The sequence below is a fragment of the Vulpes lagopus genome, chromosome 2 (genome assembly GCF_018345385.1).
Source record: "Vulpes lagopus strain Blue_001 chromosome 2, ASM1834538v1, whole genome shotgun sequence".
Taxonomy (NCBI): domain Eukaryota; kingdom Metazoa; phylum Chordata; class Mammalia; order Carnivora; family Canidae; genus Vulpes; species Vulpes lagopus.
Genome location: NC_054825.1, coordinates 166,542,576 through 166,565,905, shown reverse-complemented (window position 1 = coordinate 166,565,905; position 23,330 = coordinate 166,542,576). Strand labels below are relative to the sequence as shown.

Below are 23,330 nucleotides of genomic sequence, written 5' to 3'. Positions count from 1 at the left end.
AGGTCTCAGAGGGACATTTTTCTAGATATGTCTCCTGAAGCAAGGAGGAAAAAAGCAAAAATAAACTATCGGGACTACATCAAAACAAAAAGCTACTGTACAGCAAAGGAAACAATCAACAAAACTAAAGGGCAACCTACAGGATGGGAGACAATATTTGCAAATCACTTATCTGATAAGGGGTTAGTATGCAAAATACGTTAAGAACTTATATAACTCGGGGATCCCTGGGTGGCTCAGCGGTTTAGCGCCTGCCTTTGGCCCCAGGGCGCAATCCTGGAGTCCCGGGATCGAGTCCCACGTCAGGCTCCCAGGCTCCCGGCATGAAGTCTGCTTCTTCCTCTGCCTGTGTTTCTGCCTCTCTCTCTCTCTCTCTCTCTCTCTCTCTCTGTCTATCACAAATAAATAAATAAATAAATAAATAAATAAATAAATAAATAATCTTAAAAAAAAAAAAAAGAACTTATATAACTCAACAGCCCAAAGACAAATAATTCAATTAAAAATGGGCAGAAGACATGAACAGACATTTCTCCAAAGAAGACACAACAGATGGCCAACAGACACATGAAAAGATGTTCAATATCACTCACCCTCAGAGAAATGCAAATAGAAACCGCAATGAGATATTACCTTACACCTGTGAGAGTGGCTAAAATCAAAAACACAAACAACAGCAAGTGTTGGCGAGGACATGGAGAAAGGGGAATCTTCTTGCACTGTTGGTAGGACTGCAAACTGGTGCAGCCACTCTGGAAAACAGTACAGAAGTTCCCCCAAAAGTTGAAAATAGAACTACCCTACAACCCAGTCATTGCACTGCTAGGTATTTACCAAAAGAATAAAAAACACTAATTCAAAGAGATACGTGCACCCTGATATCTACAGCAGCAGTATTTACAACAGCTAAATTATTGAAGCAGCCCAAGTGTCCATCAATAGATAAATGGATAAAGAAGATGTGGGGATCCCTGGGTGGCGCAGCGGTTTGGCGCCTGCCTTTGGCCCAGGGCGCGATCCTGGAGACCCGGGATCGAATCCCACATCAGGCTCCCAGTGCATGGGGCCTGCTTCTCCCTCCGCCTGTGTCTCTGCCTCTCTCTCTCTCTGTGACTATCATAAATAAATTAAAAAAAAAAAAAAAAAAGAAGATGTGCTGTATATATATACAGAGGAGTATTATGCAGCCATAAAAAGAATGAAATCTTGCCATTTGCAACAACATAGACAGATCTAGGGGATATAATGCTAATAAGCAAAATAAGTAAGTCAGAGAAAGAAAGATACCATAGGATGTCACTCATGTGTGGAACTTAAGAAACAAAACAAATGGGCAAAGAAAAAAAAAGAGGGAAAGAGAGAGACAAACCAAGAAACAGAGTCTGAGAAACTCTCTCTATAGAGAACACACTGCTGGTGACCAGAGGGGAGGTGGGCAGCAGGATGGGGGAAATAGGTGATGACAATTAAGAGCGCACTTGTCAAAAAAAAAAAAAAGAGCGCACTTGTCATGATGAGCACCGGGCGATATATGGAAGTGCTGAATCACCATATTGTACACTTGAAATTAATACAACACTGTATGTTAATCTACTGGAATTAAAATGAAGTTAATTTAGAAAAAAAGAATCAAGGTCGTGGAAGACAAAGACTGAGACACCGTCACAGGTTAAAGGGGACCAAAGAGACACGCCAACTAAATACAACATGGGATACTGGATAAAATCCTGGGGCAGAAAAAGGACACTGGTGGAAAAACTGGTAAAATGTGGATGAGGCCCGTTGCTGCGGGAACAGTACTGAGCCACATTTGCTTCCTGGGTTTGCTTGGTGTTCTGTGTTTATACAGGGATGGATCATCGGGGGAAGCAGACCGAGAGGGATGCAGGACCTCTTTGCACTGGTTTTACAACTTTTCTGTAAATCTCAACATCAACTGAAGGCAAGAGATGAAAAAAGAAACAGCCTCTGGGTGGTGAGTCAGTGAGGACAGAGACCCTTTCCAACTCGCTGCTGCCAGTGTAAACGTGCTGCACACCCTTGAGTCGGTAATTCTGCTTCTGGGAATGGATGCCACATTTACCCGAGCAAGTGGGAAAGGCTTGCCTGGAACGTTAGTCTGGCAGCATTGTTTATAATAACTATAAACAAAAAGCTAGCAAAGACCCTACCAGACTACCTATGGCCTCATAAATTACAGTAATTCTGTAAGCAGCTGAACAAAAGAATAAGGAAGTTGTTTTATGTGCTGATAGATGTTCTCCCCAGGATAATGAGGGTAGTAAAAAGCAGTGAGGTCTAGCATGGGGTACACTGTTTGCTATGCTCGTGGCAAAAAGTTGTGTGTGTGTATGGGGAGGTATGTATTAGCATTTGCTTGGAAATGCATTTTTTGTTTTTGTTTTTTTCCAGAAAATATACAAGATAAGAGTGGTTTGCCTCCACGGAGGGGAACAAGGTGCCCCAGGGAACAGAAGTAGAGGGAGACTTTACATCCTCTTTTGAACCTTAAGCCATGAGAACTTACTATCTTTTAATAGGCTGTCATAAAATAACAACAATAACGACAAAACTAACCAACAACAAGCCACCCCAGAATCCAGGATTCCTGGTCAAGCCTGTTAGATTGAACACTTTACTTTCTCCTCAAGCCCACAGAAATGCCAGTCAAATGGAAAGAAGCTAGAAGGCACAAGTACACAGGGAAAAGGAGGGAAGTGAAAGAGAGGCATCCAGACAGGCCTCAGGGATGCAGATGGCAGTGAGGTGACTGCGCCAGTATGGAGGCCAACCTGGGTACCCATGGAGAGAGTGAGGATAAGCTGAGGACTCCCAGGACCCCTTCTGGCCTGAGAGGGAACTTCAAAGGGTAAAACGGGGGGACTCCTGGAACAGCTGATGGCAAGGTACTATGTTGAACACAGGCCTGCCCCCTAGCATGGGGCTGGTGGCCAATGCACAAAGGTCAAGAGTCTGCTAGGGTTTGGATTTGAAGGGGGCGAAACCACAGCTTCCCAAGAGGTACCAAAAGGGGCTCTCCTCAACTGTGAGCCTCGATCATCCCAGCAGTTGGAAAAGACTGGGCCAAGGACATCTCAGTGGCTTCCAGGCTCCTGCTCCCCTCTTCAGGAACACAGCAACCCCTCCCCTCTCTCCCTCCAAAGCCACAGTGAAGTGAGTATTTGCTGGGTTTGTTGGCCCAGCATCCATGCCCCTTTTTCTGGAAATTGCCCGACTCTCTTTTGGGGAAACTCATCCCTTACTCTTCCTCCACATGGTTCAGGGAAGGCCAACCCCACCCCCAGCTTTAGGTACTGGCATTCGGCCCTGGGATTTTTCCAGGAATGTCAGAAAAGAAGTTGTCCTCTCCCTCCTTTGGGGTTGTTAAGTGAACAGGATGTGAACCTAGAGCTACCGAGGCCATCTTGTCCCCCCAAAAAGAGAGCTTGCCTAAGAAAGAAAACAGCACAGAGAAACACAGGGCCCAGGGATGAGACAATGACTTCCTGGCATTGTCCGGGTTCCTGAACCTAGTTGAGCTTGAAGCCAGATACTTCCAGAGTGTTTAGGCATCTGTCCAGTACAGCAGGATTCTGTTGCTTGCAAATAAGGGCTGGGGGAGGAGCCAAGGTGAGGTCATCACCCCTTCTTGACAAACAGGACTGCAGGTAGCCATGCAGGGGAAACACCTAGAAGTAGACACCTATGAATGTGGGTGTGTAGAACAGGACACCAAATCACAGCAAAAAGGCTAGAAGGACAAACACGGATAGATTTTCTACACAGAGCAAGTAATACTTTTATAAACAGAATCAAACTTTCTTTGAAAAATGGGAAAGCAAATTCCTTTCAATTCCTTTTTATCCTCAGTTTCTTTTGTGACCACAACACAAGAATCCTCGCTGCTCTCTGGATCAAGTCTAAATGTGTTAACATGGCCCAGTGTGATCTGTCCCTGAACAGCCATCTGGGTTCTTCTCGTGCCACTTCCGATCCCACCATCTACTTTCGGCCATGCCAGCCTCCCATAAGTTGTCCTTGTTACACCTTGACCCTTATACATGCTGTTACCTATGCTTCCATGTTCCCACTTTGTCTGGCTCACTTCTCCTTGAGCTCTGACCCATCTGCTTCTCCTGGAAGCCCCTCCTCAAGCCCCTCCCCGAGCCCCAGACTGGCTAAGGACCCTCCCCTCAAGACTCCCCCAGCCTAGCACAGACCACTTGTCTGGGGACCGCTACCTAGCACAGGACCCAACACGGAGGAGATTCCAGAAAGTCCTGGATGGATGAATGAGAACAGATGAATAAACAAAGCTGGGACAGGGTGTCTTTTACTCCTGTGTCCCTAGCACCTACCACAAAGCATGGAATAAAAAAAAAAAATGTTCATGAGATGTATGTTGAAAGAATGAGACCAAAAGTGAAAAGTCTGAGTTATAAAACCATATCATCTTCATGAGAAAAAGATGCATTATTCAATCAATGCTGTTGGGACAAGTGGACAGCCAACTGCAAGAAAAGATAAGAAGGATCCCTACTTCGCACCTAATACCCCAAATAAATTGCAGATGCATCAAAGACTTAAACATGTACACAAACAGGACTATAAAATTACTAGAAGAGGGGTGCTTGGGTGGCAAGCATCCAACTCTTGATTTTGGCTCAGGTCATGATCTCAGGGTCCTGGGATTGAGCCTGCATCAGGCTCCAAACTCAGTCAATAGAGTATATAACAATATCAGGGTCATGAGTTCAAGCTACATCTTGGACACAGAGACTACTTAAAAAAAATAGTAATAATAATAAATAAAGTAGTGCGTAGAGGGAAACTTATATTTAAATATACCAAAAAAGAAGAAAGTTTAAAAAGCATTAATCTAAAGTTCTATCTTATTAAAAAGCAATACATTACACCCAACAAATAGATGAAACTAAGGATAAGAGCAGAAATCAATGAAATAGGAAACAGTTAAGAAAACTCAAATAGCTCACTCAGATAAGTATCTGACTCTTGATTTTGGCTCAGGTCATGCTCTCGGGGTCATGAGATCAAGCCCTACTTCGGAGCCAGCTTAAGATTCTCTCTCTCCCTCTGCCCTTCCCCACACTTGCACACACACCCCACGTTCTCTCTCTCTCTCAAAAAAACAAAGAAATCAATGAAATTGAAAACAGACAAATGAGAGGAAAATAACAAGGTCAAAGGTGATTCTTTGAAACATTGATAAACCACTAGCAGGACTAGTAATCAAGAATAAACACACACACACACACACACATAAATTACCACTATCTGGAATGGAAGAGGAGACATTACTACAGATTCTATAATTATTAAAATAATACAACAGGAGGGGCAGTCTGGCTCAGTTAGCAGAACATGCGACTCTTGATCTTGGGGTTCCAAGTTTGATCCTCATGTTGGATACAGAGAATACTTTAAAAAATAAAATCTTTTAAAAGACTATCAAAGGAATATTATTAAATACTTTATGCCAACAAATTCAACAACTTACATGAATGCTATATACATTGAAAAACATAACTTACGAGAACTGATACAAAGAAGTAGAAAATCTGAATAGTCCTATAAGAACTAAAGAAACTTGAAAAAAAAAAAGAAAAGAAACTTGAATGTTATTAAAAACCTTCTTTTAAAGAAAACTGAAAGCCTAGATGGACATTTATATCAAATATTTAAGGAGAAAACCATACCGGTTTTATATAAAATCTCGCAGAAAATAGAGAATGAGGGAATATTTTCCCATTTGTTTAATGGGATCAGCAAAACCATGATATTAAAACCTGTCAAAGACATTACAAGAAAATAAAATTACATAATATATCACTCATAACCACAGGTATAAAAAAAATCTTTAGGAATATATTGGCAAATCAAAGCCATCAAAATGTAAGAATAACACACCATGACCAAGTGGCATTTATCCAGGAATACAAGATTGATTTACTATTCTTTAAAAAAATAATTTGGGGTGCCTGGGTGGCTCAGTAGTTGAGTATCTGCCTTTGGCTCAGGTTGCGATCCTGGGGTCCTAGGATCAAGTCCTCCATCCTGCTCCCCACAGGAAGCCTGCTTCTCCTTCTGTCTATGTCTCTGTCTCTCTCTGTATCTTTCATGAATCAATAAATAAAATATTTCAAAAAATAAAATAATTAATATTTTAATTCATGGTAACAATAGAATTGTGGCTGCCAGCCTCCAAGATAGCCCCCGATAATTCCTGTCTCTTGGCATTATATAGTTCTTTCCCACATAATGTTAGAGTTGGTCTGTATGACCAATAGAATATGGCACAAGTGGTAGCATGTCATTTCCACAATTACGTCATAAAGACAATGACTCTTCAGTCTTAGTCATCTTCACTCTTGGATCACTCTCTTTGGGGGAAGCCAGCTGCCAGATCATGAGTAGCCCTAAGGAGAGGTCCATGTGCAGGGCAACTGAGCTCTTGGCCAACAGCTAGGAAGCAGACCTTTCAGCGCCTGGTGAGTTTTCCGTTTCAGACACTCCACCAGAACCACTCAACAAAGCCATTTCTAAATTCCTGATTCTCAGGAACTGTGTGAGATGATAAATGTTTATTATCACATGAAACAGTACTCAACATCACAATTCATCAGAGAAAAGCAAGTGAGTTGCCATTTTACACCAAATGGAATGGACAAAATTAAACTGTGAAAACAATGATTACTGGCAAGGATGTGGAGCAACTAGACCCACACTGGAAAACTCTTTGGCAGTTTCTTCTAAAATTAAGCATACCTTTATCTTTGGAGTGCCTGGGTGGCATGGTCAGTTGAGCATCTGACTTGGTTTCAGCTAAGGTCTGAGTCGAGGGATCAAGCCTCCTATCTAGCTTAGCACTTGCCACAGAGTCAGCTTGTCCCTCTCCCTCTGCCCCTCCCCCTGCCCTTGCTCTCTTTCAAATAAATATTTAAAAATCCCTAAATTAAAAAAAAAGAATACCTTTATCTTAATCATATAACTCAGACATATCACTCCTAGGTATTTACCCAAAATAAATGAAAACATGCTCCTATATAGACCCATACAAGAATGTTCACAGTAGCCTTACTGGTATAAAATTAAATTAAATTAAACTTGAATAAAGGACACCCAAATGTCCAAATGTCCATCATTAAGAGAGGTGATAAACCAAATATAGCATGGTCATATATTGGAATAAAAGAATACATACTAAGAGCACTAAAAGAAATGAACTATTGATACATGCAGCAGAAATATCTCTAAAGAATATGAACAAAAGCTAGACATTGAGTTCATATGCATGATTCCATTTATATGAAGCTTAACAACAGGTAAAACTGGGCAGCTCCGATGGCTCAGCAGTTTAGCACCGCCTTCAGACCGGGGTGGGATCCTAGAGACCCAAGATCGAGTCCCATGTCGGGCATCCTACATGGAGCCTGCTTCTCCCTCTGCCTGTGTCTCTGCCCCTCTCTCTCTCTCTCTCTCTCTCTCTCTCTCTGTCTCTCATGCATAAATAAGATATTTAAAAAAAATAAAAAACAACAGGTAAAACTAATCTATAGTGAAAGAGGTCACACAGGTGACAGACCAGGAAAGGAAGGAACTCCTAGGGGTGATGGAAATGTTTAGGATCTTGGAAATTGGTTACATGGGTATATGCCTTTATCAGTACTCATCAAGCTACACATTTTATCTTACTGTATTTTTCTCAGGGAGAGAGAGAAAGAGAGCACTTGCACAAGTGGGGTGGGGGGAGCGGCAGCAGAAGCGGAGGGAGAGAACCCTAAGGAGACTGCATGCTGAGCACGGAGCCCAACGCAGGGCTCAATCCCATGACCCCAAGATCATGACCTGAGCCAAAATCAAGAGCCAGACACTCAACCATCTGAGCCACTCAGGCACCCTTAAACTAACACTTTATATCTGCACATTGCATTGTATAAATATATTATACAATAAGGAATATGCAAAAAAATAAAATAATAATTAAACATAAGAGGAGTCTGGAAGCCAATGGGCTGATTTCTTATTCTGTGTTGCCCCAGGGAACTTGCTTCTCTCTCTCTGAGATTCTTTCCCATTCATAAAACCAGGACAATCATATAAACTCCCTAATAAAGTGGTTAATATCATTTGTTGAGATCATAGAAAGCATAAGTGAAAACTGTTATTATCAGTTGAGAATTATTACAAACAGTAAATAGCTTCGAGCTGGTCCCTGCCTGGGATGCCCTTTCCTGGATGTGTTCCAGTCGGTTGAAAGCCAATCCCAACACTGCTCTAGGTGTTACAAGATTTGTGGTGCCTCAAGCCAGGCAGGAGCTTCCTCCCACGGACTGGGCCCCATCGTCTATCGCTGCCTCTGTGAGACAGCAGTGATGCACGCTGCCACCAGTCACCACAGGGGACATAGTTGGTTCTGTCTACCACGCATCTGGGGAAACCCATCTCCCCCACGCTGGCTCTAAAGGATTCAGCAGTCGTAAACCCTACCCTTCAGACTGGCCAATCAGACTGCAATTCTCAGGCTACAATGACTAGCTCAAGGATGGGGATATGGCCTAGACTGGACTACTGAGATTCAGCTTGGGAATCTGGGTGGGACTGCTGGGAAGAAGGACCTCTCTGGGCTCTGGAGGCACCAGGCAGGTAATTTTTTTTTTAAGGTTTTATTTATTCATGAGAGATACACAGAAAGAGGCAGAGACACAGGCAGAAGGAGAAGCAGGCTCTCTATGGGGACCCTGATGTGGGACTTGATCACAGGACCCCAGGATCACACCCTGAGCCAAAGGCAGACCTGAGCCAAAAGCAAACGCCCAACCACTGAGCCACTCAGGCGCCCCACCAGGCAGGTGATTAATATCCTCACATGTGAGCTCCTTGGGAGCAGGGGATTTTTGTCTGTTTTGTTGACTACTAAGTCAAACCTCCTAGAATAGTTCCTGGCATACATCAAGAACTAAGCAAAGATCTGTTGAGTGAGTGGATTATCCAAATATGTCCTTGTTCCAGACAATAACCCCACCTTTAGTCCCCATCGACAACTGGAGAGACCACTTCGACTTAGTATAGGCGGCACCTGGGAATTCTGGAGGCACAGGAGAAGCAGCTAATAAATGAGGCTAAGGGGATCCCTGGGTGGCGCAGCGGTTTGGCGCCTGCCTTTGGCCCAGGGCGCGATCCTGGAGACCTGGGATCGAATCCCACATCGGGCTCCCGGTGCATGGAGCCTGCTTCTCCCTCTGCCTGTGTCTCTGCCTCTCTCTCTCTCTCTCTGTGACTATCATAAATAAATAATAATAAAAAAAATTTTAAAAAAACAAAGGAGGCTAAGAGTGCTCTGGAGTGTGCTCTGGGGCCAAATGGTCCTGGATTCAAGTCCTGGCTCTGCTACTTACTTGCTCTGACCTTGGGCAAATTTCTCAACCTCTCGGCATCTCTAGTTCCTCTTTCTCAAAATGGAGATCATTGTTCTTGGCTTGTAGGGAAGTTGGCACATTCAGGGCTTGTGCATGAACGGTATCAGGTCAGTGAACAGCTCTGTTCAGTTTCTTCATCTATTAAGGCAGTGTTAATGCTTAAGCCTTAGTGTTCATGATGATTTTTTAAAATGTATTTATTCATGAGAGACAGAGAGAGAGAGAGAGAGAGAGAGAGGCAGAGACACAGGCAGAGAAGCAGGCTCCATGCAGGGAGCCCGATGCGGGAATTGATCCTAGAACTCCAAGATCATGCCCTGGGCCAAAAGCAGACACTAAACCACTGAGCCACCCAGGGATCTCCTGTATTCATGATTATTAATGCTACTTTATACTTTTTTAAAAATATTTATTTTTTATTTTTAAGTGATCTCTACACCCAGTGTGGGGCTTGAACTTACAACCCTGAGATCAAGAGTTGCAACCTCTACCAAAAGAGCTGGTCAGGCACCCTCACTTTATTACACTATTTTTACTGCCTTATTGTTTTCTTTAAAGATTTTATTTGTTTATTCATAAGAGAGAGAGAGAGAGAGAGAGAGGCAGAGACACAGGCAGAGAGAGAGGCAGGCTCCATGCTGGAAGCCTGACACAGAACTTGATCCCGGGACTCCAGGATCACACCCTGGGCCAAAGGCAGGTACTGAACCACTGAGCCACCCAGGGATCCCCATCTTTACTGCCTTAACAATATCCTTCTCTGCCATTAATGTCTAGAAGTATATTCATCCTCCTGACCTCCCGCAGAGCAAGTGGTGGCATGCGACTCAATTCTGGCCAATAAGCAGTAAGGGAAGTCTCCTGTGGGCTTTTGGGAAAAGACTTTTCTACTTGAAAAGCATGCTGTTTCCCAGCCCCCCACCCCCAATTCCTCATACACACACAGACACACACACAAACTCCCTCCTTTGGACACTGCTGTATAAAGGCTCGATGTCTGGCGTTCCAGCAGCCCTTTGAAGCCTCGAGGAGAGTTATTGACTGAACACAAAGATGGTAGAGACAGAAAGAGTCCTCAGGCCCCTAATGACACCACTAACTCCAAACCAACCACAGAGCTTCCTCCCCCAACAAAAAACATTCTTTTGATTTAGGTTTAATTAAGATTTACTGGCTGGATTTTCAATTAATCACGGATAAGCACAAAGTGGTTCGTATCTTGATCTTTCTTTCACAGTAAGCAATATGTGATTTTTGTAAATTTAGTTGATTCAGAAAACCTTGAAGGAAAAAAAAACAACCACCCTAAAACCCAAAAGTAACATAAAATGTGTTTCCATTTCAAAAGAGATAAAAACAGCTGCCCAGCACACTAGGCCCTCAGGGGAGGGTAGCTGCTGTGGCCGTTTGCTCATCAGAGGTAGGATCTGGGGGGTTTGATAGCAGAGGGATAGCTGAGTAGAGAGGGGGATCAAGGGAGCTTCTGCCAAAATCACCAGCTATGTGGGGGCTTAGGAGTCTTAGGTGGGGCCAACTAGAGCAGGAAAACAGGAAAAGAGGAGGAGTCAAGAGTCAAGTCAAGAAGCCGGAAGGCGGGTAAGACTCCAGTGAGGGGCAGAGGCACATCCTGGGGGGCTGAGCCAGGAAATGACTACAGAGTCTCAAGGAGGGGTGAGCACAGAGAAGCAGACAAGGTGTTTGGAAGAAAATGTCAGAACTTCTGGTTATGCTTATGTTTTGAAGAAGGAGGAGGGAAGGGTGAAGAAAGAAGAGTAACAAGATGAAGGAAGGGGAGGAGGAGGAGAAAAAGAAATCAGGCTTTTTTAGTACCTCCCAGCAGGCAAGTGCCATCAGCAACCTCAGATGCTGAAAGGGCGACAAAGGCGCCCTCTCCTGGCCACTCTGCGTAGTGCAGCCTAGACAAATAGACTCCTGGGGACAGGGACAGTCTCGGGCTGCGAAACAACCAGCCCGCACAAAAGGGCTTCTTAAGGGGCCCCTGTGTGGCTCCGTCGGTTAAGGGGTTAAACGTCTGCCTTCTGCTCAAGTCATGATCCCTGGATTCTAGAATCCAGCCCCACATCGGGCTTCCTGCTCAGCAGTGTCCCTGCACCCTCTCCCCCTCCCCAACACTCTCTCAAACAAACAAACAAATAAATAAATAAGTAAGTAAATAAATGAATGAATAAATAAAAATATATTTTTAAGGCTTCTTTAAAAAGCCTCCTGCTCAAAAAACATGGACTAAAGATTTAACAATGTGAGCTCAGGCAAATTCCAACAAACTCCTCTGCATGTGAAGGGTGGGCCAGAAAAAAAACGAGCAGCGGGATTAAATGGATTAAAAACAGCTGACAGCACAGGTCTCTCATTTGGCTCTCTCTGCCAGCTCTGACGGCTGGCCGAACACAAAGAATGTCAAAACTAGTCTCTCACAGAGGGCTGCAGCAAGAGTCTCCAAATGTATTTAACAATGTCTGCATAAGAAAATATTTTTAGCGAGAGCAAAAGCATTTGGGTGGCCACGAACACATAAACTAAAACTTTTATTTTTTTTTTAAGGTTTTATTTATTCATTTGAGAGACAGTGAGAGCCAGAGATCACAGAGAGGGAGAGGGCAAAGCAGACTCCTTGCTGAGCAGAGACCACGATGCGGGGCTCAATCCCAAGGCTCTGAGATCATAAACTGAGCCGAAGGCAGCCGCTTAACTGACTGAGCCACCGAGGTATCACTAAATATTTTAAAGTATTAATTCCACGCCTTCCGATTTTTTAACATTTTTAAATGTACACCATATATTCACGGTATTTTATGTCAGCACTATATATGACTGCTAACTACACACACACACACACACACACACACACACAGGATGTGCAACATGTTTCCTTAACAGGAGAGCCTAATAAAAGTAGCCTTTGCAACATGTTTCCTTAACAGGAGAGCATAATAAAAGCAGCCTTTGGAGGTCACCAGCAGCAGCCTAGCTGTCATGCAACATAACTCATGTGGTGCTCTGGGGATTATAAATAGACTCCAGGGAAGTGATTTTCAAATGTTCAGGCACAGGAGGATCCTCTCTGGACAATGTTAAAAATAAAAATGCCTAGCCCTTCCTTCCCCAGATGGACCCAGTCAGGGCCTACAGGTGGTATTCCTCAGCAGCTCAGGAAAGCACCCCACAAAACTCGCTTTTTTTTCCTTCAGATATCTTTCAGTGCACCCATCCTCTCCACAGCTACATCTCATCTGGTATTTGCTTAGTCCTTATACTGAGCTCTGAACATCAGCTGTGTTCTGTTTGGCTCTTGTTCCAACTTCCTGGTCATTTCTGATTGGACTCATGCTTTCATATCCCTCCTATTTTATCCTTTTCCCATACAAATATAGGCAACACATCTGATCATTCTGATATCCAGTGTTTGCAGGCCTTGTGTTTGGTGTCTGCTGCTTCTCGCTCATGGTGCCTATTTCTCTGTCCAGTATGTAATTTATCATGAGATGTGCCGGAACTCCATCTGGAGGAATTCTCCAAGGCTCAGGCAGCAGAGGCACTCCTCCAGAGAGGAGGACTTCATTTCACACAGACTTCGTTTCACACAGGTTCATTTTCAGTTTGCTATTTCTAGGGCCTTTCAGAAAGTATAATTTAGGTTCCAGACCCCCAAGAAGGACAGTCAGTGGCTGTAAGTTGTCAAAGGAGGCTTTTTTTTTTTTTAAGATTTTATTTATTTATTCATGAGAGATACAGGCAGAGGGATAAGCAGGCTCCCTGCAGGGAGCCCAATGTGGACTCAATCCCAGGACTCCCAGGATCACGTCCTAAGCCAAAGGCAGGCAGTCAGCTGCTGAGCCACCCAGGTGTCCCTAAGGAGACTTTTTCAATCTCCATTCAGCCCTAAGGCTGTGCCTTTGCATGGTGGGGTTTTTTTCTAGGTCACCCCTTACCTAAGCAGTGCCTTTCCTGGGATTTGGTTTTGCACAAGATGGTCCCCTGCCCAGTGTTCCCACAGGACAGCCCCTGTTCCCAAGGGCATGTGAATCTGTCCATACCCCTGTAGTATATAAGGCAGCTTCAATACTTACACTCCCCTCCTTGGTTCCTTGCTCCTGCTTTCTCCTTGCTGGGGGTGGCGGGGGGGGGGGGGGGGGGAGTTGGGGGGGGTGTCAATTTCCTTCCTTTCAAGTACACATTCCATTTCAAAGGATGCTTTAAATATTCTGTGAAACCTCAGGTAGTGAGAGGCCTTCTACTCCCCCATACTGCCCTCTCTGTTTGACTTAGAGCTATAACTCCAAGCCTGGCCCCTAATCAGACAAACACAGTAATTGCCCCATGCTAGTGAGAAAGGTTCATGGGAAAGCCCAGCCCCTTCTGCCTGTGATTAGCCTGTGAGTGCTGACTGAGGAAGAGGGACTACCATCGCCAGGTGGGAAGTACTGACTGCTGGGCTACAGACAGCAAGCCAGGAGTGTGCAATGAGGAGGATCACACTGGAACGTTTAGCATTAAGGGGATGGTGATGGGGTGCCTGGGTGGCTTAGTCAGTTAAACGTCTGCCTTTGGCTCAGGTCATGATCCCCGGGTCCTAAGATGGAGTCTCACATTGGGCTCCCTGCTCAGTGCAGAGCCTGCTTCTCCCTCTCCCTCTGCCACTCCTCCTGCTTTATGCTCTCTCTCAAATAAAAGCTGGGACCCCTGGGTGGCTCAGTGGTTGAGCGCCTGCCTTCAGCCCAGGGCGTGATCCTGTGGTCCCAGGATGGAGTCCCACATCGGGCTCCCTACAGGGAGCCTGCTTCTCCCTCTGCCTGTGTGTTTGCCTCTCTCTGTGTGTGTTTCTCATGAATAAATAAATAAAATATTTTAAAAAAAAATCAAATACATAAAAACTTAAAAAAAAAAAGATGATGATGATGACAACAGTAACAATGATAATGATGCCTGCCATTTCTATACATTCAACAAACATTTATGCAGCACTTCAGGGCCGCGACACTGTTTAATGCTCTATGGATATTAGCTCATGGAATTGTCATAACAATATAATTTACAGACAACGAAAATGAGGCCCAAAGAAGCTAAATCACCTGGCCAGGGTCACACAGAAAGTGACAGGACCCAGATTCGCACACAGGCAGCGCAGCTCCAGAGGAGGGGTACCTGGATCGCTCAGCCACACTGCTGTTTACTGAACTTAGAACGTGCCAGGCCTATGCTAAGCATATTCGTGCATGCAACAGATCCTCCCTTCAGACCCTGGAGGCAAGGATTCTGAAACAGAGCTCAGGAGGCTGAACTCAAGGTGTCGGCAGGGGAGTATATGTTTCCTTGCCTTTTTCAGCTTCTAGAGGCTGCGTGCATTTCTCGGCTCGTGGCCCTTCCTCCCTCTTCTGTTTTGTTTTGTTTTTTTTTAAGATTTTATTTATTTACGCATGAGACACAGAGAGAGAGAGGCAGACACATAGGCAGAGGGAGAAGCAGGCTCCCTGTAGGGAGCCCAATGTGGAACTGGATCCAAGGACCCCAGGATCACGCCCTGAGCCAAAGGTAGATGATCAACTGCTGAGCCACCCAGGCGTCCCCCTCCTCCAGCTTCAAGACTAGCAGGGCAGGATGTTCAAATCATTCCCTTTCCTATCTCTTTCAATTACAATGACCCTTATGATTACACTGGCCCACCTGGAATATGCAGGAACCTCTCCCTAGGCCTAAATCCTTGATTTAATCACATCATTGTCGTGGAAGTTCAACAGGTTCCTGGGATTAGGATCTGGACATCTTTCAGGCACACTTATCTTGCCTACTATGAGCAGCAAACTGGAAAAATGACCAGTATACTCTAAAGGAATAAGCAGAAACAAACTGGGAATTTTCCTTGCAGGAAAGGTCCCAACCTGTCTGGCATCACCAAACTTTTATTTTCTTTTTTCCCCCAGAAACCCTGGTTTAAAAAGATCCTTGCTGGCAGACAGTCTCTCCTCCGCTGTCTTGCCTGCTGCTCCCCTGCAGTATATTCCAGAAACTTCTGTTCTTTTGTTTGACCCTGGGTGAATTCCTTCACTGCCTGTGGTGCTGGCCCCCACCCGATCTGGTTGCCCCACATTTGGTAGCCCTCATGGAGATCCTCTGCAGCTAAGGACTCTCCCCATGCTCTGGGAATTTCTTGGGACTTCTCCTCGGCAGACTGACTCCTTGGAGAGGTGACTCTTAGAAGCTCCAGGTAGCCCCAGGGGAACCAGCCGGACTGCCCGAGCCCGAAAGGGTGAGGGAATCGGCCTCTTAAAGGGATCCTTTCCTCCTTCTCCTTTCTCCTTCTGGCCCTCTGGCAGCCTAACCCTAGTACTCCTCAGACAACCCAAGGCCAGGGCAGCTCCCAGGTATGGTCTGCAGGTCTAAGGCCAAACAGGTCGGACTGTGTCGGAGCCTGTGGGGGTGAAGGACCTCTCCTCTCCCACTCTGGCCCCCGTGGGGCCTCCAATCCCAATGTGTGGCGCAGCTGGCAGTGGCAGCTCATCTGGGGCGAACCTGCACATGTCATGGGCTCGGATGGGTCCCTGCCCTGCTGCCAGCTGACTTTCAGCCACCTTGCTTTTCCCCCAACATCCCCTTTTCCTTTTGTTCCCGTAGGTCCAGCCACCATCTCTATCTACGGACAAAACGCATTCCTAGGCATCTGAGCGAATCCAACAATTCCACATACGAGACATAGTTCAACAAGAATTCCAGTCCAGGGGATCCCTGGGTGGCGCAGCGGTTTAGCACCTGCCTTTGGCCGAGGGCGCGACCCTGGAGACCCGGGATCGAATCCCACGTCGGGCTCCCGGTGCATGAAGCCTGCTTCTCCCTCTGCCTGTGTCTCTGCCTCTCTCTCTCTCTCTCTGTGTGACTATCATAAAAAAAAAAAAAAAAAAAAAGAATTCCAGTCCATCCCATGGGAGGGTCCCCTCCCCCTACATGCCATGGCCCTGGCCACCAAGGAATTCCACTCAAATTGCCTAGTAGCACATTAATCTTTTTTTTTTAAGATTTTATTTATTCATTTGACACAGAAAGACAGAGTGTACAAGCAGGGAAGCAGCAGAGGGAGAGGGAGAAGCAGGCTCCCTGCTGAGCAGGGAGCCCAACTCAGCTCCATCCAGGACCCCAGGACCATGACCTGAGCTAAAGGCAGACGTTTAACTGACTGAGCCACCCAGGCATCCCAGCACATTAATCTAATACCATGCTCTGGTCTGTCATTGCACAGACACCCCCCCCCCCACCATCAAGTCTAGGGAGGGACAGCACCCCCCACCCCCAACTCCAGCATGAAGCAGCTACTGAAGATGAGACCTCTGCCCTAATGCCAAAGTCTTGTCATTGTCCATCTATCAGCAGGGAATGTGGAAGCTGCTTTTAGGCAACAGGCTTGAGCACTGGAAACCGGGGGAAAGGTGAAAGGGCCCAAGGTGACCCCTGGCTAAATGCAAACAGACCCACTGGGTGGCCCACCTTGAAATATCCATAAGCTCCGGCTGACCAATGGGCTACTTACAACCAGGCACAGGTACCAAAAAAATCCCAATAGTTCCCCTTCCTCTTCACTGCCCCCTTAACTACAGCCCCCCACCACTGCCTCCCAGCAGACAGTCCCTCCTTTGCCATCCTGCTGGCTTCTCCCATGCAGTGTATCCAATAAACTTCTACCTCCATAAAGAGAGAAAGAAATAAAATTAAATTAAATAACACAGATCCTTGCCTCCCCAACACAACGCAATACTGATGATTTATGCTTCTTACACTTACTGTTCTTTCCTCAGGCGTCCACCCTTCCCACCCCAGCCTCCACTGTGAGAAGACAGCCAGCCCTACCCTGCTGAGTCAAAAGAACCTCAGCCAGAGACACAGATGCTAGATGTGCTGGTCAGCACCGGAGGCCTAACCCAGGAGAACACACAGCTGCTATAGGTGCTGGAAAATTCCAATCACACGGGCCTGGCCGGGGATGTGGGGGGAGAGGGGGGAGGAGGGGCGCACAGCAAAGGGCAAACAGCTGGGTGAGGATGGTAACAGCATAATTTTTTTTTCTTTTTCTTTTTTTTTATTAACAGCATAATTTTTAAAGTATAAATACAATCAGTCAGTGCAGCCCAATGTGTAATAGCATTGTCAACTAAACCCTGGTCATCAAACTGAGCCTCTGGTCCTTTCTGTCCAACGCGCTCCTCCTTCACTCGGCCCTGTCACGCCCACTCCAGGGGAAATCCTGCCAGCGCTGCCTTCCAAACAAATCTACTGGGTATTTATTCCTAAGGGGAAAAGGAAAGGTGGTCTTTCAGTGGTCACCACCTTAGCTAAGGGATCCAAGTCACCATCACAAATGACGGAACAAACAGCCATCAGGAGCCCCCTGAGGTGATGTCCTTAGACACACCATCGTGTGTGTGCTGTTTGTGCCAAAGATGCTCAGTGTGAATCAAATCAGAGGAAACAATCAGAAAACTCCAGATTGTGCGACACTATGGGACAACCTGGCTTGGATTCTTCCAAATGGCAATGACATTAAAAAAAAAAAAAAAAAAAAAAAAAAGAAGAAGAAGAAGAGAAAAAACAAGAATACCAGTATAGAGCCGGATCAGCAAACTTTTCCCATAAACGGGCACAGAGTCAATATTTTAGATTTGTGGGCCATAAAACCCAATACCACAGCCACAGACAAGATGCAAACCAATGAGTGTGGCTGTGTGCCAATAAAACTTTATTTACAAAGACAGGCAGTGGGTAGGATGGCTGAGCCATGCTATAGATTGAAAGATATTAAAGAGGCAGGACAGGGACACCTGGGTGGCTCAGTGGTTGAGTGTCTGCCTTTAGCTCAGGTTGCAATCCCAGAGTCCTGGGAGCGAGTCCCGCATGAGGCTCCCCACAGGGAGCCTGCTTCTCCCTCTGCCTGTGTCTCTGCCTCTCTGTCTTTCATGAATAAATACAAAAGAAAGAAAAGAATAAAAGAAAAGAAAAGAAAACAATCAAATATGGTGCATGATCCTTGAGCAGACTTTAGATTAAAAATAATGATAAAGAGCTAAAAAAAAGGACATTTTGCAGATAACTGGAGAAATCAGAATATGAGCTATATATATTAAATATTAGTTATATATTAAATAATATTGTTATCAATATCATTGTTAACAATGTTAAATTTTTCACATGTGATACTGGTGCTGTGTTATATACAAAAATGTTTTTGTTCTTTGGAAACACTGGCTAAAATATTTAGGAGTAAAGTATTATGTCCACAATCTATTTTCAAACTGTTCAGAAAAAAAGTGTGTGTATGCATATATACATACATACATATACAAGGGTGATGACAAGGCAAATCTGTTGGCAGCTAATAACTGATGAACTAGGTGGTGAAGGGTATATAATTGATGACTAGACCATTCTTCCTTTTATTTTTAATAACTTAAGCTTTTTTAAAGTTTATTTTTAGTAATCTGTACTATCAACATGGGGTTTGAACTCCTGATCCCGATATCCAGCGTCACATGCCCTTCCCACTGAGCCAGCCAGGTGCCCTTTTACCACCATTCTTACAACTGTTCTGAGGGTCTGAAATTTTTTTAAAAAGGGGGGGACGGGGCCCCGCCCGGGTTTGCCCAGGGGCTTCGGGGGTGGAATAGGGCAGCAGGGATGCATGTGGAAGGTTCTGGAAAGTTCTACTGCCACGGGGACTTGTTTGGATGCCCAGTGGACCTGTACACTTAGTAAAACACAGTGATTCAACCTGCAAACAATAAAAAAATAAAAATAAAAAGAAGGGGGGGAAATGTCTTCAGAAACTGACCTCTCCTTCCCACTCACTTCCCACCTGGAGTACCATGGTGACCTCCTCCCTGCATCTAACCTCACCCTATGGGGCAGCCTGGGTGGCTCTGCGGTTTAGTGCCACCCTCAGCCCAGGGTGTGACCCTGGAGTCCCGGGATCAAGTCCCACATCGGTCTCCCTGCATGGAGCCTGCTTCTCCCTCTGCCTGTGTCTCTGCCTGTGTCTCTGCCTCTCTCTCTCTCTCTCTCTCATAAATAAAATCTTTAAGAAAAAAAAAAAAAAAACCTCACCCTATGATTGCCAAAGGGATCCTATCAACCTGTGCCTCAAACCATGTCCTTCCTCTGCTAATAGCCTTCAGTGAGTCTCATCCACTTGGGAGTAAAGCCAAAGCACTGAAGTGGTCCACAATCCCTGCACAATCTGCCCCTCTTTCCACTACTTCCCTCTCTCTTCAGTCCCCGTCCCTTTGCTCAGGCCTCCTGGCTGTTCATCACACATACTCTCACCTCAGAGCCTTTGCATGTGCAAGAATGCTCTTTCTCAGATACCTGCACAGCTTGCTCCTTCCTCTCCCCCTTATTCCCAATGAGGTCTCCCTGATCCCCCATCTAAACTCTCAGCCTTCCCCCCAGACAGTCCTCTTTTTGCATCTCTGATGTTTTCTCCAGAGCAAGTACTGCTATCTAATATAATTCATATTTTCACAATTTATTTTTTTTGGTCGGTTTTTTGGTCGGTTCCCCCCATCCCTGCCCCAAGAATGTAAAATCCCCAAGGACAAGATTTTTCGCCTTTTCTTCTTTTCTGTATCCATAACATCTATACAACAGCCATATCTTTGTGCCACCCACTGACTTAACATTTTATATCCATTTACTCCTCACAACATCGTAAGTATTATTTACAGCATAAATGCACATACAGCCTATACACGAAATGGGAATAATAACAGGGTCTACCTCATAATTTGAGGATTTAGTGCTGAAAGACTATGCAGTGCTTAGCATAGGGCCTGGCACAAAGCAAGTGCCCATTAAATGTTGCTATCATATATAACCCATCGTACAGAAGAGAAAGCGAAGCTCTGAGGGGTAAGTGACTCAGGAGTCGTCGGGACCAGATTAGAATCCATGTCAGTCCCACCCAAGAAGTCACTTTCTACCCCACGGCGCTAAGACACATCACAGTGTTTAGGAGAAAAGCAGTGGCAGGAAACAGAAACCAGCCCTGGGAACCCGCAGTGCAGGATTTCAGTCCTGACTCTGCACAAACTTCCATGTGTGACCCACGCAATTCACTTCTGGTGTCGAGGCACGTTTTCTCTTCTGCAACCTGGGGGGAGTCGTTTCCTCTCCCTGATATGTGAGGGTCCGGGCAAGGAGGTGGCAAAGTGGTTGAGTGACTGCCTTCGGCTCAGGTCATGATCCCGGGGTCTTGGGATCAAGTTCCTCATCAGGCTCCCCGCAGGGAACCTGCTTCTCCCTCTGCCTCTGTGTATCTCTCATGAATAAATAAATAAAATCTTAAAAAAAAAAAAAAAAAAAGTGAGGGTCCAATGAGAGCCCACAGGAGAGCACTCTGGTAACTTCTCCCTTCCGAAGATCTGCATTTCTGGGGGAGGCCCCACTAAACACCAAAGGACCACCAATTCGGCAAACTTTAAGTACCCAGACTTAGAAGGAAAACAGGTACGTTCCCCTCAACCATCTGGCCTTGGAGCAAGCTCCCTGCTCTCCCTCGACATCATCCCCAGCCTGTTGTCTGGTGAGATTCTCCTCACCCTTCAGGTCCCAGCACAGAGGTCTCCTCTGCCAGGAAACCCTCCCTGAACGCCATGCCAAGGTATCTCACCTCCCAGGACGGGAGAGAAACTGAGGCAGGGAGTGGGGTTTAGGAAACCAAACTATCTAGGGATGGCCTGACAAACGACCAGGTCCAGTCCGTCCTCGGTCCCGCCCCTAACTCCTCTCCGTCCAGGGATGTCCCACCCACGTTACTCCTGTCTCCCGTACTATTGGTTCGTCCACACGTCAGTCTCCACGCGCTCTCTTCTTCTATTGGCTGGTATTCCCAACTCGGGCACCAGCACCCTGCCCCGCCCCCTGCCCCACGCCCGTTCTTACTATTGGGCTACCTGCCTGCCCTTCTTCCAAGGAACCTCCCTATTGGCTACAGGACTTTGCCGGTTGAGGCTGTGATTGGTTGTAAACAGAAGCCATCCCCTGAACCACCACCAGAAAGGGGTTGGAGAATGGAAAGGTTGGAGGGACGTGGGGTCAAACTCACGCTGAGCCGGCGGGAGGCAGATATAGGTCTTGAAGAACTCGCTTCGGCGGGCGGCCTCCTTAATGCGGTTGGCAAGCGGCTTGCTGACCTGCCGGATGCCCAGGTATAGCAGCTTCGCTATAGGGAACGCGCCCACCACCATCTTGGCGGTCGCACAGGGCACGCGCAAGCTTGCTCACTGGGCGGGGCGCCTCCGATCTCTCCCTCCTCCCCCGCCCGCTCGTCTCCGTGCGTGCGTACGTGCGTACGCTCAGGGGTGGAGCACTGCAGGGGCGCTCTCTGATGTCACCGCGTCGACGGTGACGCCTGACGGCCGATCGCTGAATATGCAAATAAAAGGCGGAAGTGAGGCGGGTCAGGGGGCGGTGCCGTTAAACGGCCGTTCGCGGGAGCGTGGTTGGATTCCCACGCCCGTCTTGGCTGCTGTCACCGTGTTCCTTCGTGACGTCTTGTACCCAGGTGGCTTCCCCGCTTGGAGGAGGCTCTTCATTAGTCCTAATTAGGGCTAATGAGTCCCAAATACGCTTTCCCCGCAGAGGAGAGCTCTCACTGGGAGTAAGAAGAAACCGACCATGTAGTGAAGGACCTGGGCTGGGAATTCCCAGCTCCGCCATTTACACGCTGGTGTTGTGAGGCCAGTGACGTCACCTTTCTGGGCATCAGTATTCCCGTCTGCAAAATGGGAATTTTAATAACACTTAACCGGTGCACCTGAGTGGCTCGGGTTGAGCGTCCGCCTTTGGCACAGGTCGTGATCCCGGGGTCCTGGGGTTGAGACCCGTATCAGGCTCCTTGCAGGGAGCCTGCTTCTCCCTCTGCCAACATTCTCTGTCTCTCTCTGTATGTCTCAGGAATAAATAAAAATAAAATCTTGAAAAATAATAACAGCCGTGTTGGGGAGTAGTAAGGCTTGCATGCGAATCTTGCCTGTAAAAACAGGGAGTGAACCGTGCTAAGTGCTTAGAATGGTGCCAGTCACAGTAAGCCCTCGAGGAACAGTCCGTATTGCTCTACGGGTCTGAACACTGACATCGCTCACTCCAGCCTGACGGTGCATTTCATCCCCAGAAATAGCTAATCCAACCCTTTCCTGAATAACTGACCAGTTGAAGCCCAGACGGGGGCCCCGGGGTGGGGGGTTGGGGGTACTGCTGGTAGAAGGTCTCTCAGCCCACAGAAGGTGATAGCCGGCGTCTTGGCTAATGAAACCTCACCCGTTCTCAGGCAGCCCCACTTCCTCTACTGGTGGGTGAGGGTCCCCAGGGAACTGGCTCAAGAAGGAGTTTAAGGACATGTCCCAGACTGTCCTCCCTTAGCCAGCAGGGAGCAAAATCATATAAACAAGGTCAGGAAGGGGTTGAGAGAAACTTCTGGATGGTGGAGTCTTGATGGGTAATTGAGAGGGCCTAGGAGAGGGAGAGGAGAGGGCAGAGGAGCAGTGTGTAGGAGGAAACAACCCAACAGAAGGCAGAGTCAGGGACCCCTGGGGTTTTCCAGAGGACCCAGGGCTTTCCTCCGTGTCCACTCTGACTCCTTTAATGTCCTTTGTCAAATGCCTGACACGATGGACCTCCGTTCCTCCGTCAGTAATGATGATACTGACATGCATGAACCTAAATATTCTAAATTCCTGCCAAGACCCCATAAAAACAACCCTTCCGGGGCGCCTGGACGGCTCTGTCAGTTCAGAGTCTGGCTCTTGATTTTAGCTGGGGTCATGATCCCAGGGTCGTGAGATCGAGCCCCACAGGTCAGGTTCTGGGCTCAGCCGGGAGTCTTTGAGATTCGCTCTC

The 23,330-nt window shown here is 46.5% G+C and overlaps 1 protein-coding gene across 1 annotated transcript in view; it reads right to left on the bottom strand.

Moving 5' to 3' along the window:
- The window catches only part of OPA3 (outer mitochondrial membrane lipid metabolism regulator OPA3), a 46,917-nt gene extending 24,857 nt beyond the window's left edge, over nucleotides 1-22,060 (bottom strand). Inside the window, exon 1 of the mRNA XM_041746366.1 lies at nucleotides 21,538-22,060. Within this exon, the coding sequence (XP_041602300.1) occupies nucleotides 21,538-21,679 (142 nt within the window). The 5' untranslated portion in view covers nucleotides 21,680-22,060. The remainder of the gene's footprint in view (nucleotides 1-21,537) is intronic.
- Nucleotides 22,061-23,330: the final 1,270 nt, after the last annotated feature.